At 41.6% G+C, this 17440-nt stretch overlaps 1 protein-coding gene across 1 annotated transcript in view; it reads left to right on the plus strand.

Annotated features, from left to right (window-relative positions):
* The window catches only part of SMIM14 (small integral membrane protein 14), a 56843-nt gene that overhangs the window by 34899 nt on the left and 4504 nt on the right, over nucleotides 1–17440 (plus strand). The window contains exons 2-4 of the mRNA XM_007522784.3: nucleotides 767–876; nucleotides 10320–10368; nucleotides 16216–16358. Coding sequence (XP_007522846.1) covers nucleotides 802–876; nucleotides 10320–10368; nucleotides 16216–16358 — 267 coding nt within the window. The 5' untranslated portion in view covers nucleotides 767–801. The remainder of the gene's footprint in view (nucleotides 1–766; nucleotides 877–10319; nucleotides 10369–16215; nucleotides 16359–17440) is intronic.

Here is a 17440-nt window from a genome sequence, read left to right on the forward strand (position 1 = left end):
GTGCCTGGGAGCATGCCAGCAAGACTTGTATACCTGGGAGCATGCCAGCATGCAGAGAGTCTCGGGGTAGTTAGCATTCCATTGTTCTTCAAGATCTAGCATCACCCACAGACTGGAAGGTAGAGTGGGCTCACTCCTGGGGGTGGGGGTGAGTTTAAAGGAACTATTATATGGGTGGGGTGATGATGGCTCACCTAGTAAAATGCACACATGACTGAATGTGCAAGGACCAAGGTCCAAGCTCTTGCACTCTGCCTGCAGGGAAGAAGCTTCATGAGTGCTAGAACAGTGCTTTAGTTGTCTTTCCTTTCGGTCTTTCCTCCTTATCTCTCTATTGAAAAAAGGAGAAGAAAAAGATAGATTAGCCACCAGAAATATTAGTGAACTTGTACAGGCACTGAACCCCAGCAGTAACTCTGGTGGCAAAAATTAAAAATTAAAATAACTATTAAATGGCTTTGAGGAGATAACTCAGCAGTAGAGTGCAAGATCTGAATACATGTGGTCCCAAATTTGATCCATGGAAAAGCACTGGGTAGTGCTTTTCTCTCCATCCCCTCTCCCCAAGAGTATAGAGTAAAACTTAGACCAGGGTTTCCTCTTAGTAGTGTCATGCATGTGGGAGGTGTTGGGTACAGTTCCTGAAATATTAGATATATAACTAAGCTAATAAAAAAGCCAATTATGAGTCTATACAACACATAGTTTTTATAGCTCAAGAAAAATAATTGAATAGTATTTTTACAATGTTTTTCCTTCCTCCTAGATTTTAACAGTCAAGTTAAACCAAGCTGAGTAATCATGGCAGAAGGTGGATTTGATCCCTGTGAATGTATTTGCTCTCATGAACATGCGATGAGAAGACTGATCAATCTGGTGAGATTTATAGAATAGTCCTAATCAGTGGTGAAATGTGTCCTTTTTATTCTGTGTGAGAATGTTGGTTATTGGGAGATTTTTCATCTGATCTCTAAAATTTATTTCATAATTTAAATTCCACAATAGTTTAAGTCAGAATGGTTAAAATTTTTACTGGTAATTATAATTTTTTATTTTTTTATATTTTATTTATTTCCCTTTTTTAAAAATTGTTTTTCTTTTTTTCTTTTTTTACTTCTTTATTGGGGAATTAATGTTTTACATTCAACAGTAAATACAATAGTTTTTACATGCATAACATTCCCCAGTTTCCCATGTAACAATACAACCCCTACTATGTCATTTATCATCCTTCATGGACCTGTATTCTCCCCACCCACTCACTCCCACCCCAGAGTCTTTTACTTTGGTGTGATATGCCAATTACATTTCAGGTTCTACTTGTGTTTTCGTTTCTGATCTTGTTTTTCAACTTCTGCCTGAGAGTGAGATCATCCCATATTCATCCTTCTGTTTCTGACTTATTTCACATAACATGAATTTTTCAAGGTCCATCCAAGAATTATTTTCCCTTTTGTTGCCCTTGTTTTTTTATTGTTGTTGTAGTTATTATTGTTGTATTATTTATGTCATTGTTAGGACAGAGAGAAATGGAGAGAGGAGGGGAAGACAGAGGGGGAGAGAAATATAGACACCTGCAGACATGCTTCACCGCCTGTGAAGCAACTCCCCTCAGGTGGGGATCCAGAGGCTTGAACCGGGATCCTTACTTGCACTTTGCGCCACCTGCACTTAACCTGCTGCGCTACCGCCTGACTCTCTCTGGTAATTACTTTAAGATAAAAAAAAGTCTTGGGGGCCAGGTGGTAGCGCAGCAGGTTAAGCACACATGGTGCAAAGCGCAAGGACCAGCATAAGGATCCCACTTCGAGACCCCGGCTCCCCACCTGCAGGGATTTGGCTTCATAAGTGGTGAAGCAGGTCTGCAGGTGTCTATCTTTCTCTCCCCCTCTGTCTTCCCCTCCTCTCTCCATTTCTCTCTGTCCTATCCAACGATGACAACATCAGTAACAATAATAATAACAATAGCAAGGGAGATAACAAAATGGGGGAAATGGCCTCCAGGAGCAGTGGATTCTTAGTGTAGGTACTGAGCCCCAGCAATAACCCTGGAGGCAAAAAAAAAAAAAAAAATAGGGACCGGGTTGTAGCACAGTGGCATAAGTGCACATGGTGCAAAGCACAAGGACCGGCTTAAGGATCCTGGTTTGAGCCCCTGGCTCCCCACCTAAAGGGGCGTTGCTTCACAGGTGGTAAAGCAAGTCTGCAGGTGTCTTTCTCTCCCCCTCTGTCTTTCCCTCCTCTCTTGATTTCTCTCTGTCCTATTCAACAATAGCAGCTATAACAACAATAACAATAACCTCAAGGGCGACAACAAGGGCAACACAATGGGAAAAATGGCCTCCAGGAGCAGTGGTTTCGGAGTGCAGGCACCGAGCCCCAACAATAACCATGGAGGCAAAAATACAAACAAACAAACAAACAAACAAACAAAACAAGTCTTAAGATGATATATGTATGTGGTGAAATTCACCTTTGTAAATAAGTTACACCTACTGGAAAGTAGCCTTTTCAATTCTGTATTAATGCACATCTTTAGCTATTTGGTTACCAGAGAGTCTGCTCTTAAGCCACAGTTTCTGCTATGCTGTGGTTCAGATAATATCCCAACAAATGGAAGGACAATAAACTTATTTTTTGTGGTGCTGGGGCCTTAGTCACTTGTGATTCTGATGCATCCAGACTTTTTTTTTTTTTTAATTCAGAGAGGCTCCACCATCTGTGGAGCTTCCATTAGGGTTGTGATATTCCCATGTGGTACTGGGACTCAAACCCAAGCAAGACCTTGCTCTTGTAAAGTGAATATCATATGGTGGTACAAGTGATTGAACCTGGGACCTTTGGTACCTTAAACATGAAAAACATTTTATATCACTGCTACACTATCTCTCCCCATCCCATTTCTTTTCTTTTTTTTAAATTTCTTTATTGGGGAATTAATGTTTTTTTTCATTCGACAGTAAATACAATCGTTTGTACATGCATAACACTTCCCAGTTTTACTTTTTTTGTTTTTGTTTTATTTATCAGAGCACTACTCAGCTCTGGCTTGTGGTGGTGCAGGGGATTGAATCTGGGACTTTGGAGCCTCGGTCATGAAAGTCTCTTTATAACCATTATGCTATCTGCCCCTGCCCTCCCATTTCTTCTTTCTCATGAAAACAAAAATAAAAATTGGACTGGGGGGCTGAGAGAGAGCCTATCTGGTAGAGTGCAGACTCTGTGGTACAGTAGAAGCCAGGTTCAAGCCCTGGCTCCACATGGGGCCCTGTGGATGGTAGTCACCAGGGTAAACTCCACAGATGGTGAAGTGGTACTGTGGTAACTTCCCTGTCACTGCCTATATTTTGTTTAGATTTATTTTTTATCTTATTATTATTTTGCCTCCAAAGTTATTGCTGGGCCTCAGTGCCTGCACTACGAATCCACTGCTCCTGGAGGCTATTTTTTCCCTTTCATTGCCCTTGTTTTAACATTGTTGTTGTTACCATTGTTGTTCTTGTTCTTACTGCTGTCGTTGGACAGGACAGAGAAATGGAGAGAGGAGGGGAAGACAGATAGGGGGAGAGACAGACAAACACCTGCAGACCTGCTTCATTATCTGTAAAGCAACCCCACTGCAGGTAGGGACCCAGGGTCTCAAACTGGGATCCTTGATCCTTGAGCTTTGCGCCATATGCACTTAACCCGCTGTGCTACTGCCTGGTCCCTATCTTATGTTTTTGCTGTGACCTGGACTTCACTGCTTTGGGCCAGTTTTTTCAGATAGAGGAAGAGACATCACAACACCAGAGTTTCCCTCAGTGCTATAGTAATTCAGTTGGGGTACTGGGGGCTCAAACCTGTATCTTACACATGGCAAAGTAGGCACCCTTTCAGATGAGAGGGCCTATTTTGGTGACCCCTTTTCTGTTTCTATCTAAAAAAAACATGGGACCACAGAGATAGTATAGATGAAACTGTAGTTTATGCAACAGGCTCTTAGCCCAAGGCACCAATGTCCCAAATTCAATCCCTGGCATGACCATAGGCCAAATCTAACCAGTGTTCTGGTCAAAAAGAAAAAGATTTGTAAGACTGCAGTTCAAAGACTGCCCATTTTGTGGTGCTCATGCCAAAGCTTTGTTACTTACGCTCTTGGTGTGTCTCCTTCCAGTGATTTAATTGCATTCAATTACATCAAGTGTCAGAATGTTCTCAGAACAGTTCTACTTTGACATGCATGTGTATTTCTATTTGTCATCAGAATTTTCAGAAATGTTTAAAAAATGAAGGCATTAATTTGACACTACAGACATTTTCCTATCTAGTCTGATACAACAATGAGAACTTTAGTGTATTATTTGTTGGATACAGGCTGATAGGACTCAGAGTCAGATAAGAACATACCATGACTCCTTCTTCATTGCAGTCAGCTATCTTTTTAATATATATACTTTAAATATTTTTATTTATTATTGTATAGGGACAGAGAGAAATTGAAAGGACAGAGGGAGATGGAGAGGGAAAAAGACACCTACAGATCTGCTTTACCACTTCTGAAGCTTTCCTCCTGCAGGTGAGGACCAGGGCCTTGAACCTGGGTCCTTGTGTAATGTGTGCACTTAACCAGGTGTGCCACCACCTGGCCCCCAAATCAGGTCTCATTATCATGTATTTTATCACTTGATTAAGTTCTCTAGTTTCTTGTTCTGTTTTTCACTTTTTGTTACCAGAGCACTGCTCAGCTCTGCTTTATTGTGCCAGAGACTGAAGGTGAGGTCTCTGGTTCTTTGACTGTTGCATTGCCAAGGATGCTATCTCCCTGTTGTTTGCTTGTGTTACTGCATTTAGAACCAGAGCACTATTTAGCTCTGGTTTATGGTGGTGTGGAGGCTTGAGCCTGGGACCTTCAAGCCTTAGGCATGAGAGTCTTTTTTTTTTTTTTTTCATAATAATTATGCTATCCACCTCCCCAGTATCCCTGCCCTCTAGTATTCTTTTTTATATTTATACCTCCTCTGAGATTAGTATTCTTTTTAAAAAAGATTTTATTTATTTATTAATGAGAGTGATAGGAGGGGAGAGAGAGAGAGAGAGAGAACCAGACATCACTCTGTTAGATGTGCTGCCTAGGATTGAACTTGGGACCTCATGCTTGAGAGTCCAATGCTTTATCTACTTCAGTCTCTCCCAGACCACTGAGATCAATATTTTCTTTAAAAGGCTTAGTCACTAATGTGTCTCATTGTTTTGTTTTTTAAATATCTCATATTTCCTTCATAGTCATAAATACGACGTTTTCAATTTCCAGTGAAAACATTGTAGAATTATTCTGTCTTCTCCCTCTTTTGCTTCTTTATTATCTCTTTATCCTCCTGTTCATGACTGACTGTGTCATTTTTAAAAAATATTTTTATTTGTGGGCCAGGAGGTAGTGCAGTGGGTTAAACACACACGGCACAAAGTGCAAGAACCAGCTTTAGGATCCCGGTTCAAACCTGCAGGGGCGGGGTCGCTTCACAAGCGGTGAAGCAGGTCTACAGGTATCTGTCTTTCTCTCCCCTCTTGGTCTTCCCTCCTCTCTCTTGATTTCTCACTGTTCTATCCAACAACAACAGCAATAACAAGGACAACAAAATGGGAGAAATTGTCTCCAGAGCAGTGGATTCATAGTGCAGGCACCGAGCCCCAGCAATAACCCTGGAGGCAAAAATAAAAAATGTGTGTGTGTGTGTGTGTGTGTGTGTGTGTGTGTGTATGGGAGAGACAGAAGAAATTGAGAGGTATGGGAATGATAGAAAGGGAGAGAAAAAGAGAAACATCTGCAGCACTACTTCCCCCATTGCGTAGGGACTGGGGGCTTGAATCCAGATATTTGCACATTGTAATGTTTATTCTACCAGGTGTGCCATCTCTGAAACCTGACTATATTGCTGTGACTTGGTATACTGTTTCTTCTGTTAATAGTGGGAATTCTGCAAACAATAGATGGATTTAGAAATGCAACCTTGGGGGCCAGGTGGTGGTGGACCTAGTTGAGTACACATGTATAAGGACTAGGTTCAAGCCCTTGGTCCCCACCTGCAGGGAGAAAGCTTCAGTGGTGAAGCAAGTCTGTAGGTGTCTCTGTTTCTCTTGTGTTCTCTCTCTCCCTTTTTAAATAGTGGTTTCTTTTAAAAGAATTTAGATACAGGCAGAGAGTAATTGAGAAAGGAGGTGGAGATAGGGAAGGAGGGAAGGAGAAGACAGGACGATTGGACCTGGGACTTAGATTCTCTCCCTCTCTCCCTCTCCCTTCCATCTCGATTTCTGACTGTCTCTAGCCAATAAATAAATAAAGATGATTTTAGAAATTAAAGGAAGTTTTTTAAAAAATAGAAATGCAATGTTGGATTTGCTCTGTTCTGTATTTTCCCTATTTTCTCTGTTGTAATCTAAGATTCGGAATGCAGATAATCCTTTGGGGATTTGGGAAAAGGGGTTACTGAGATCTTTCTTATTTTTATTTTTTATTATATTTATTTATTTATTGAATAGAGACAGGAATTGAGAGGGAAGGGGGAGATAGAAAGGAAGAGAGACAGAGACACCTGCAGCACTGCTTCACTACTTGCAAAGCTTTCCTTCTGCAAGTGAGGACTGGGGCCTCGAACCTGGGTCCTTGTCCATTGTAACATGTGCACTCAGTCAGGTGTGCCACTACTTGACCCTGGGTTGCCAAGCTATTTACTTCAACTAGATAGTCTAAACAATGCAATTGAAATTTCTACCTTAATTCATTTATATTTGTTCCTGTATTAAAGTACTATAAGAATGTAATCTTGAGGGTGGGGGGTTGGGCAGAGTAGCATAGTGAGTTAAGCGCGAGAGACCTGCCTCGGGAGTCGGGCTGTAGCGCAGCGGGTTAAGCGCAGGTGTGGTGCAAAGCACAAGGACCGGCATAAGGATCCCGGTTCGAACCCTGGCTCGCCACCTGCAGGGGAGTCGCTTCACAGGCAGTGAAGCAGGTCTGCAGGTGTCTATTTTTCTCTCCCCCTCTCTGTCTTCCCCTCCTCTCTCTGTTTCTCTCTCTCCTATCCAACAACGACGACAACAACAATAATAACTACAACAATAAAACAACAAGGGCAACAGAAGGGAATAAATAAATAAAATAAAATATTTTTTAAAAAAAATTAAAAAAAGACCTGCCTCAAGGATCCCCACCTGCAGGGGGGTCACTTCACAGGCAGTGAAACAGGTCTGCAGGTGTCTTTCTCTCCCCGTCTCTGTCTTCCCCTCCTCTCTCCATTTCTCTCTGTCCTATCCAACAACAGTGGCATCAGTGACAACAATAATAATAACCACAACAACAGTAAAACAACAAGGGCAGCAAAAGGGAAAAAATAACCTCCAGGAGCAGTGGATTCGTGGAGTAGGTACCGAGCCCCAGCAATAACCCTGGAGGCAAAAAAAAAGTAATATATGTAGTATGCGTGAAGGAAGGGGGAGTACTGGGAGGTGATGCATTGAAATAAGTATATTTGGATGTATGTGTATGTAGAGGTTTTTTTTTTTTTCCTATCTGGGCAGACTTTTTCTTCTGTTCTCTTTAATATTTCAGACAGAGAGAGAGAGAGAGAGAGAGAGAGAGAGAGACAGAGAGACACACACACACAAACATGGAAAGACATTGTAGCACTGGCCCACCATAGTCAAATGAAGACACTCCCCCCATCTTGACCTTTTCTTAGTTTAATAATAATAATAATTACTTCTTTTTCTTTTTCTTCTTCTTCTTCTTCTTTTTTTTTTTTTTTTTTACCAGAGCTCTGCTCAGCTCTGGCTTATGGTGGTGCAGGGGATAGAACCTGGGACTTTGAAGCCTCAGGCATGAGAGTCTATTTGCATAACTGTTGTATGCTTTACATTGGGTTGTTCTAGCTCTCCCCCGCCAAGAAAATTGGATCAGTCCTGCTAATTTCGCGGCCCACTTGGCCCCACCCCAAGGAACCCTGAGAGGGTTCCAGAGTTCCAGAGTTAGAGAGTTGGAGAGTTGCAGAGTGAGAGAGTGCTTGGCGCCGCGGGGGAAAGAGGCAAGAGAGTTCTGTTTGGTGATTAGTTTGTCTTAGTTTATAAATCGTTGTTCCTGAATAAAGAAATATAGCTTCCCTGCCCAGCCGTATGTCTCTGGTCGTCTCTGTTACCCGCCCGTGAAGCTAGCCCGGCCAGCTGGAGCCTCCGAATTTTAACAACACATAACCATTATGCTATCTACCCCCATCCAATAATTACTTTTTCCATGTTGTTATGCATTCATATAATTAACTTTTGGTTTTTATTTTAGTCATTTAGTTATTTTATTTTAATAAAAGAAAGCTTAGTGGACTTTCTTTTAACTTAATACTTCTAATTAGTATCATCCAGGCATTGGAAGGTTAGCTAGTCCTACAATTAGCAGTTCAATTGACCTTATCAATTAGGAAGTGAATTGTTTTTTGTTTTTTTAAATAAAATATGTCTAGGGAGAAGACTCAACTGGCAGAGTTGTAGACTTAGATGCCTGAGGTTCCCAGGTTGATCCCTAGGAGCATATATGCTTGAGTGATGCTTTTTATTTTCTCTCTTTCTCTTGTCTCGTGTGAAATTCTTCTTTCTCTCATATGTAGTAAATAAAATAACTTAAAAAAAAAGTAACTTGGGAGATGGTGCAGGGGATAAAGCTTTGGACTCTTTTAAGCATGAAGCTTTGAGATCAGTCCATAGCATTATATGAGCCAAAGTGATGCTTTGGTTCTAACTTTGTACCTCTCTTTCCTTCTCACTGTCATTAATAAATTATTTTTAATTATCTTTATTAATTGGACATAAACAGCCAGAAATTGAGAGGGCAGGGGAAAATAGAGAGCGAGAGAGAAATTAACACTTTGTAGTACTGCTTCCCCACTTGAAAAGCTGTAACCTAATTTTTGCATACCTGCCTTCATGGCACAAGGGTAAGCGCTACCAAGTATAGAAGGGAAAAGCAGAAATCTCTGTCTTTTCCTACCTCTTCACTGCTACTTTACTTAATGTGAACTGTTAACAGTGTGTCTTGTATTCAGTTATTATTTTTTTTTACTATACGCTAAATTTTGTTGGTGTAAGTAGACATTATATTAAGCTGATGAATTGTGCGTCTGAAATTCATACTGAACACAGTGGAAGATGATTTAACTGTTGCACATCTTGAGTTCTTAGCTGGAAATGGCTGGCAGCAGGAAGCACCTGTAGTCTCGCTCACTTAACTCTGAGGCAGTTAATGCTAGTGGGTGGCTGAAATTCTTTGTAATACTGTCAGACAGAACACCCGCATATGGCCTTTACCTGTAACTGCTTGACTTTCTCATAGTCTGTTGGCTTGGTTCTAAGGACAAGCATTCATCCCCAGAGAGGGAGGGAAGGGAGAGGTCCGGGCAGCAGCTGGATGCTTGTATGACTCTAGTCTAAAGCAGTTTCATACAATCCTTCTTACAACTCTTGAGGTTTAAGAAGCAGGAATATAGACTCCACCTCTTGATGAGGCAGGATTCTGGAAGAGTACATACTGAGAGAGAGCTCATCTAGTAAGGCCTTGCTCTGCAGTTGGCCCAGAGCCCTGACACCACATGGGACATGATAGGGTACAGGAGGAAGCACTGGTACCTCTTCCCCTCTCTTTTTTTCTGTGTCTCTCTCTGATGGGAAAAGTTTCCCGGCTTGGTAGAAACATATATGCATGAGATTCAGCCTGCAACATCAGGAACAACAACAGCAACGGATCCCACTTAGTTGCCCCACCCCGTGATCAGATGACTACTGAAAGGCCCCGCATGCTGTCGCTGTCACTGTGGGGATAAGAATTTCACATGCCAATTGAGGAGACTCAGCTTGACAGTCCAGTGCTTTTATCCACCGCACCACCTCCTGGACCACTGAAATAATTATTTAGAATATAAAATAAGGGGTGAGGTGGTGGTACACTTGGTAGAGGACATATATGTTATAGTGCACAGACCTGGGTTCAAGCCTTTGGTGTAGCAGGGAAGCTTCACCAGTAGTGAAACAGTGCTACAGGTGTCTCTCTGTCTCCCTCTTCTCTCTCAAGTTCTATCCCTATGCAAAATGAATAAATAAACCAAATCTCTTTCTTAGGGTGGGAGTGGATAGCATAATGGTTATGCAAAGAGTCTTTCATACCTGAGGCTCCAAAGTCCCAGGTTCAATCTCCCACACCGCCATAAGCCAGAGCTGGTAAAACAGACAAACTCTCGCTTAGATAACCGTTCAATTTTGGTAAAGCCCAGTGACTAACTTTTCTTTCTTCTTGTTCACTATAGTTGAGGCAGTCCCAGTCCTACTGCACAGACACAGAATGTCTTCGGGAATGTAAGTAATGATGGGAAAGGAGGTGCTTGGCATTGGTTGCAGAACTTGAGGCCAGATGACTTTAAATACTTGTCAGAAATTCTTAACAGTTTTCTCTTTAAGGTAAAAGCTCTCAATTACCTTCTATTTAAATACTTCATTAAAATATCATTTATTTTATTTATTTAATAGAGACAGAAGTCAGGAGGGAAAGGGGAGATAGGGAAGAAAGGAAAGAAATACCTGTAGCACTGCTTCACTGCTTGTGATTTCCTCCTGCAGGTGGGGATGTGTAAGATTTGTTCAAATGGGCGCACCACTAACACCCAGCCCCTAAAATATATTTATTAATTAGTTATGGAGAGAGAGAGGGAGCCAGAGCATGAAGTCAGGACTTCATGCTGAGAGTCTAACACTCTAGCCATATGCTACCTCCCAAGCTGCAATATTTCATTTTTTTTTAACTTCATTAATTATTGGATAGAGACGGAGATATTGAGAGGGGAGGAGGAGGTAGAAAGATAAAGAGACAGACACCTACAGCTCTGCTTTACCACTTGTGATGTTTCCCCTCTTCAGGTGGGCTTTGAACCTGGGTCCTTGCATACTGTAATGTGTATACTTAAACAGGTGTGTCACTGCCTGGCTCCAACATTTCACTTCTTAACAAAATATTTTCTCTTTATTTCCAACTTAAATTAAAAAAATCACAGGTAAGAATTAAAAGGAAAAGAAAAATTTCCAGAGTACTAAAAAGTCACCTTTTTATATATGTATATTTAACTATGCAGTTACAAAAATGGGTTCACTTTATGATTTTTTTTTCTGTTATTGCCTTGGGAATTCACTGCTTTGGGCTGGTTTTAATTTTTTTTTTTTTATTATCTCTATTTATTGGGTAGAGACAGCCAGAAAATGAGAGGAAGGGGAAGGTAGACAGATACCTACAGCCCTACTTCAAACCGTCCCCCCCCACAGGTGGGGGACCAGGGGCTCAAACCTGGGTCCTAGTACATTGTAACATGTGCGCTTAACCAGGTGTACCACCACCCGGTCCCTAGCAGAAAGAGTTCTGACACTAATAAATTGCTTGTATTAGTAAGCTAAGTTGCTTATACTTAACCACCTCTAAGTTGAGCTCCACTTTGTGTGTGTAAAACTAAAAATACTGAAGGGGCCGGGGTTCCATTATAAAGAGAGTTGTTACTACATTATTAGTGTGAGAACTGGGTATCCCTTGAAGTTCAAATGTAACAGTTTATAGAGAAATGGGTACAAGTTCAGGGATCGGGAAATGGCTCACCTGGTAGAGTGGGCGCTTTGTCATGCCTAAGGCCCTGGGTGTGAGCTCCCAGATCCCAAATAGGAACAGCTTCTTGGTGAAGCTTCAGGAGTGGTGGATCAGTGCTCTAATGCCTCTCTATCCCTTTCTGCCTCTCTCCCTCTATCTCTTTCTGATATTTGAAGAAAAGTGGCCTGGGAAGTGGTGCAGTAGATAAATAAATCATTGGAATCTCAAGCATGAGGTCCTGAGTTTCATCCTCAGCACTGGAGTGACACTCTGGTGTCACTTACATCTTAAAAACTCAAACAGGGAGTCGGGTGGTAGCGCAGCAGGTTAAGCGCACGTGGTGCAAAGCGCAGGGATCGGCTCAAGGATCCCGGTTCGAGCCCCCAGCTCCCCACCTGCAGGGGAGTCGCTTCACAAGTAGTGAAGCAGGTCTGCAGGTGTCTGTCTTTCTCTCCCCCCTCTCTGTCTTCCCCTCCTCTCTCCATTTCTCTCTGTCCTATCCAACAATGACGACATCAACAACAATAATAGCTGCAACAACAATGGAAACAACAAGGGCAACAAAAAGGAAATAAATAAATATTTAAAAACATTTTTTTTAATTAAAAAAAAAATCAAACCAACAAAAAAACCATGTGCATGATCCTGGTTCAAACCTGGCCCCCACTGCATTGAAGAAAGCTTCATTGCTATGGTCTAGCTATCTATGTTCTATCTAAAGAAAAAAAACAAAAATAAAAAAGCCTGTGGCAGCAGTGGAATCATGCAGGTGCAGTGGTGACCCCCCCCCCCAAATGGTAACAGTATAAATCCTAACCCAAAGAGATTTTTTTAAAAAAGATTTTATTTATTTATGAGACAGATAGGAGGGGAGAGAGAACCAGACATCACTCTGGCACATGTGCTTCCGGGGATCGAACTTGGGACCTCATGCTTGAGAGTCCAAAGCCCTATCACATCTCCCGGACCACCTCAAAGAGAATTTTATCAGAATATAATCCAGAGCACAGCAGGGTAATGAGTTTATGCTTCTACAAAAGAAGTTAATATGGGACTAGAGAGAGAATTCACTGGGTAGGGTACTTGCTGTGCCATGTGGGTGGCCCAGGTTTGAACCCTGTCACCACATCACCACATGGAGATGCCATGGCACAGGGTCAAGCTCTGATGCTGTGAGCTCCCCATCCCCACCCCTGAATGGATGAAGAAGTGAACAGGAGTAGTGGTACTCCTCATGTGAGAGGCCGTGGCTCTAGAGAATAATAATAATATAAGGCATGATACTAGATTAGAATAATGAGTGGTAGTTCCCTTCCACTTCAGATTTATGTTGCTTTTCCATTACAGTTCATTAATCTACAATGTGCCCACTTGATATGCAGCTCAAAATTCTGTCTTAACAAGTAAAAGCTAAACCTGTTCTTCTAGTAGTAAATAATCTTTCTGAGCTCCTTATAGTACAAGTATTTATTACATTTGTGTTGTTAGTGACCCTTGAGCCAGCCCCACCTGTATACCAAGTGTGCTCTTATTTCTGTTGATGAAATTTCACTTCCTTAATCTGAATGTAAAAGTAAAACTCCAGAACTTTTGAGTGTTCATTTTTTTTTAACTTGGTCACATTGGCCACTTCTTCTCACTCCTGTTGTTTGTTCTTTTAGCACTTGAAAAAAATCCATCCTGATGGTGCTGTGTTTTAATTGGCTTAAGTAGTTTTTCCCTCTGGGTGACTGAATTTTCTCCACTGAGATTATACCACTTTGGGGTGTTGAGTGGTGGTGCATAAGGTTAAGCGCACATAGTACGAAGCACAAGGACCAGCACAAGGGTCCTGGCTGCAGGGGGGGGGGGTCACTACACAAGTGGTGAAGCAGATCTGCAGGTGTCTTTTTTCTCTCTCCCTCTCTATCAATTTCTGTCAGTCCTACCCAATAAAATGGAAAAAATGGCCACCAGGAACAGTGGCTTCATAGTGCCAGCACTGAGCCCTGTCGATAACCTTGGAGGCCAAAAGAGAGAAAGAGATTATACCATTTTTATCACATACATATTAATTGGAGGGCTCTGATAAAACCTCTCCTCTTGTTCAGTAATTTGCTAGAATAAGTCACCAAGCTCAAGAAAACAGTTTCATATTGCCAGTTTATTGTAAAGGGTACAACTCAAAAGCAGCTAAATGAAAAAGATACATGGGACAAGATATGGGGAAAAGAGGTGCAAGGCTTCCCTGTCTTCTGTAGCATCCTCCCAGCATCTCCATGTGGTCTCCAACCTGGAAGCTCTCTGGACTCCATCAGTAGGTTTTTATGGAAGTCCCATTCTGCCGACATAAATATCATTAAGTCATTTGCCTTCAGTGATTCACTTGATCTTCAGGCTCTCTCCCTACCCTGGGGATCAAGGAGTGGAACACAAAGTTCCAGTACTCTAACCACACACTTAAACTTGAGCAAATCCAGACCTTAAAGCTATTAAAGCTGGGGCTCAGTACTTGCATGATGAATCCACTGCTCCTGGTGGTGGTGGTGGCGATGGTGGCGGTGGCAATGGCGGTGGCTGCTGCTGCTGCTGCTGCAGATGATGATGATGATGATGATGATTTTCTTTATTTGATAGGACCAAGAGAAATTGAGAGGGGAGGGGCAGCCGGGGACTTAAACCCAGGTCCTTGTACACAGCAACATGTGCACTCAACCAGGTGCCATCATCCTTATCTTGCTTGATAAATGTGTAGACTTAAATATCTAGGTCTGGGGGGGTTGGTGGTAGCGCAGCGGGTTAAGCACAGGTGGCACAAAGCACAAGGAACTGCGTAAGGATCCAGGTTCCAGACCCCGGCTCCCCACCTACAGGGGAGTAGCTTCACAGGCAGTGAAGTAGGTCTGCAGGTGTCTATCTTTCTCTCCCCCCTCTGTCTTTCCCTCCTCTCTCCATTTCTCTTTGTCTTGTCCAACAACGACAATATCAGTAACAACAATAAAACAAGGGCAACAAAAGGGAATAAATAAATATTTTTTAAAAAATGGAAAAAAAAAACCTAGGTCTGAATATAACTCTACTTTGAAAAACAAAAAACAAAGTGATGTTTCTTTAATTGTTTAATTGTTTCCTCCCACCCCTACATGGGCTTTTTACATCTACATGATTTCACAGCATCTGTTGTACCTGACCTTCCCATGTTGTATTGGGGGCTCAAACCTGGGTCCCTGTGCTTCGAGATAACTCCCCTGATAGGTTGCACACATTGCTATGCATAACAACCCAGGGTCAAATCCCCAAACCCCAACATGGAAGGAGGAGGCTATCTTCACAAGTGGTGAAGCAGTGCTGTGGTGTCTCTCCCTCCTTCCCATCTTTCATCCATTATCTTGGGTGGGGGAAGAAGAGAAAGAGAGTCTGTAGGGAACAGCAGAATTGTACGGGCAACTATTCCCCGATGAATATATATATATATTTAAAGCAGAACACTGCTCAGCTCTGGCTCATTATTTATGGTGGTGGTGGAGATTGAACCTAAGACTTGTAATGCCTCAAGCATGAAAGTTTGTTATTACCACTTGTGTAAAAAGTATGTTTCCTCTCTCTCTCTCCCCCTCCCTCCTCTTCCTCTCTCTTTCCCCCTCCCCGCCTCACTAATGATAAAGAGAGGGAGGAGAAAGAGACAGGGAATTACTTTGCTACATGCAATGCCAGACTGAACTCAGGGCTTCATGCTGGAGAATCCAACACCCTGTCTACTCTGCCACCTCCCAGGCCACTACCCCAAGAATATGTTTAAGATGATCTTTCATATATATGTTATACAGTCTGTATGTTCTCTTACTTACAATCTGTATTTTAAATTAAGCTTCTATTTTTTAAATTGAAAATACTGAAAAATTCAATATATGCAGAGAGAAGCCAGAGCACTACTCTAGCATATGCAGTGCTGGAGATTGAACTTGAGTCCTGAACCTGTTGTGCTACCTCCCAGCCTCTCATGAAGCTTCTGTAGTGAAAAGAATTCCTTCTACCTCCTAAAATAAAATCAACTCTAATATGTATTGAGTGCTCTAAACTGGAGTTCTGTAGATCTGTGGATTGGTGACTTGGATGGGTCCTTGAACTTTATGTAATTATATGCAAAACTGTTGAATATGTAAACATGAATTCTTACAGTAGAAGTAGTTCTTAATTTGTCAAATTTTCAAAGAATTCTTACCCCAAAATATCAAGAGCTACTATATTATTAAGTTCTTAGTTACTAGTCTTAACTGGTATTTGTGTGTGTGTGTGTGTGTGTGTGTGTGTGTGTGTGTGTATACCTACCTCTGCATTCTAAGACTCCCAGGGAAGAATGAGAAGATAATTGTACATCATTTAGATATTTAGATTCTCTTATAAGAGGAATAGGCAATTTCAGATATAGTTTACAACAATGCTACTTTTAAAATGATTAATGCATTTAGTCGTCACATAACATTTTAACATTAATATAGTTTTGAAGTTAATGTTTAATTTGCTTTTATATCTGTCTCCCTGCATTTGTGATCATTGTCTCAGTTTTTGTTGTGAATGCATTTTTTATTTCTCTTTAGTACCAGGACCTTCTGGTGATAATGGCACCAGTGTTACCATGATATTGATGGCGTGGATGGTTATTGCAGTGATCCTGTTCCTACTGAGACCTCCTAACCTAAGAGGATCCAGCTTAACTGGAAAGCCTCCTAGTCCTCATAGTGTAAGTGTTACTGATTTGAAATCCATTTGGGTGTGGGGAGAGTGAAGATTCAGAACTCAGTGTGGTGTGTATTCAAACCCCTGTCAACATGTAATTCTGTAATGTAAAAATACGAAAAACATTAAAAAAAAATGCATTTGGGTGTAACCTGGGAAGGGAGGTAAGTTTGTCCTGACTGAAATATCTGAATTAGTAGAAATAGTTTAAAGGGAATCGGGTGGTAGCGCCACAGGTTAAGCACATGTGGCGCAAAGCACAAGGACCAGCATAAGGATCCCAGTTCGAGCCCCTGGCTCCCCACCTGCAGGGGAGTCGCTTCACAAGTGGTGAAGCAGGTCTGCAGGTGTCTATCTTTCTCTCCCCCTCTGTCTTCCCTTCCTCTCTCCACTTCTCTCTGTCCTGTTCAACAACAACTACAACAATAATAACTACAACAATAAAACAACAAGGGCAACAAAAGGAATAAATAAATATTTTTTTAAAAAGAAATAGTTTAAATTATATATCCTTTTTTTTTTTTTGCCTCCAGGGTTATCACTGGGGCTCAGTGCCTGCACTACGAATCCACTGCTCCTGGAGGCCATTTTTCCCATTTTGTTGCCCTTGTTGTCGCACTTGTTGTAGTTATTGTTGTCATTGCTGCTGTTGTTGGGTAGGACAGCGAGAAATGGAGAGAGGAGGGGAAGACAGAGGAGGAGAGAAAGATAGACACCTGCAGACCTGCTTTACCGTTTGTGAAGCATCCCTCTGCAGGTGGGGAGCTGAGGGCTTGAACCGGGATCCTTACGCTTTTAAAATTTTTGCGCTTTGCACCATGTGCACTTAACCTGCTGCGCTACTGCCCAGCTCCCCAAAACTTTATATCTTATCAACAAGGGCAACAAGAGGGAAAAAATATCCTCCAGGAGCAGTGGATTTGTAATGCAGTCACTGAGCCCCAGCAATAACCTTGGAGGCAAAAAAAAAATTATATATATATATATATATATATATATATCTTACTATATATATATATATATATATATATATAGATATATCTTACCTTCCTAAATGATTTACTCTCCATGGAATAAATCACTCAG

Source organism: Erinaceus europaeus, chromosome 3 (genome assembly GCF_950295315.1).
Source record: "Erinaceus europaeus chromosome 3, mEriEur2.1, whole genome shotgun sequence".
Taxonomy (NCBI): domain Eukaryota; kingdom Metazoa; phylum Chordata; class Mammalia; order Eulipotyphla; family Erinaceidae; genus Erinaceus; species Erinaceus europaeus.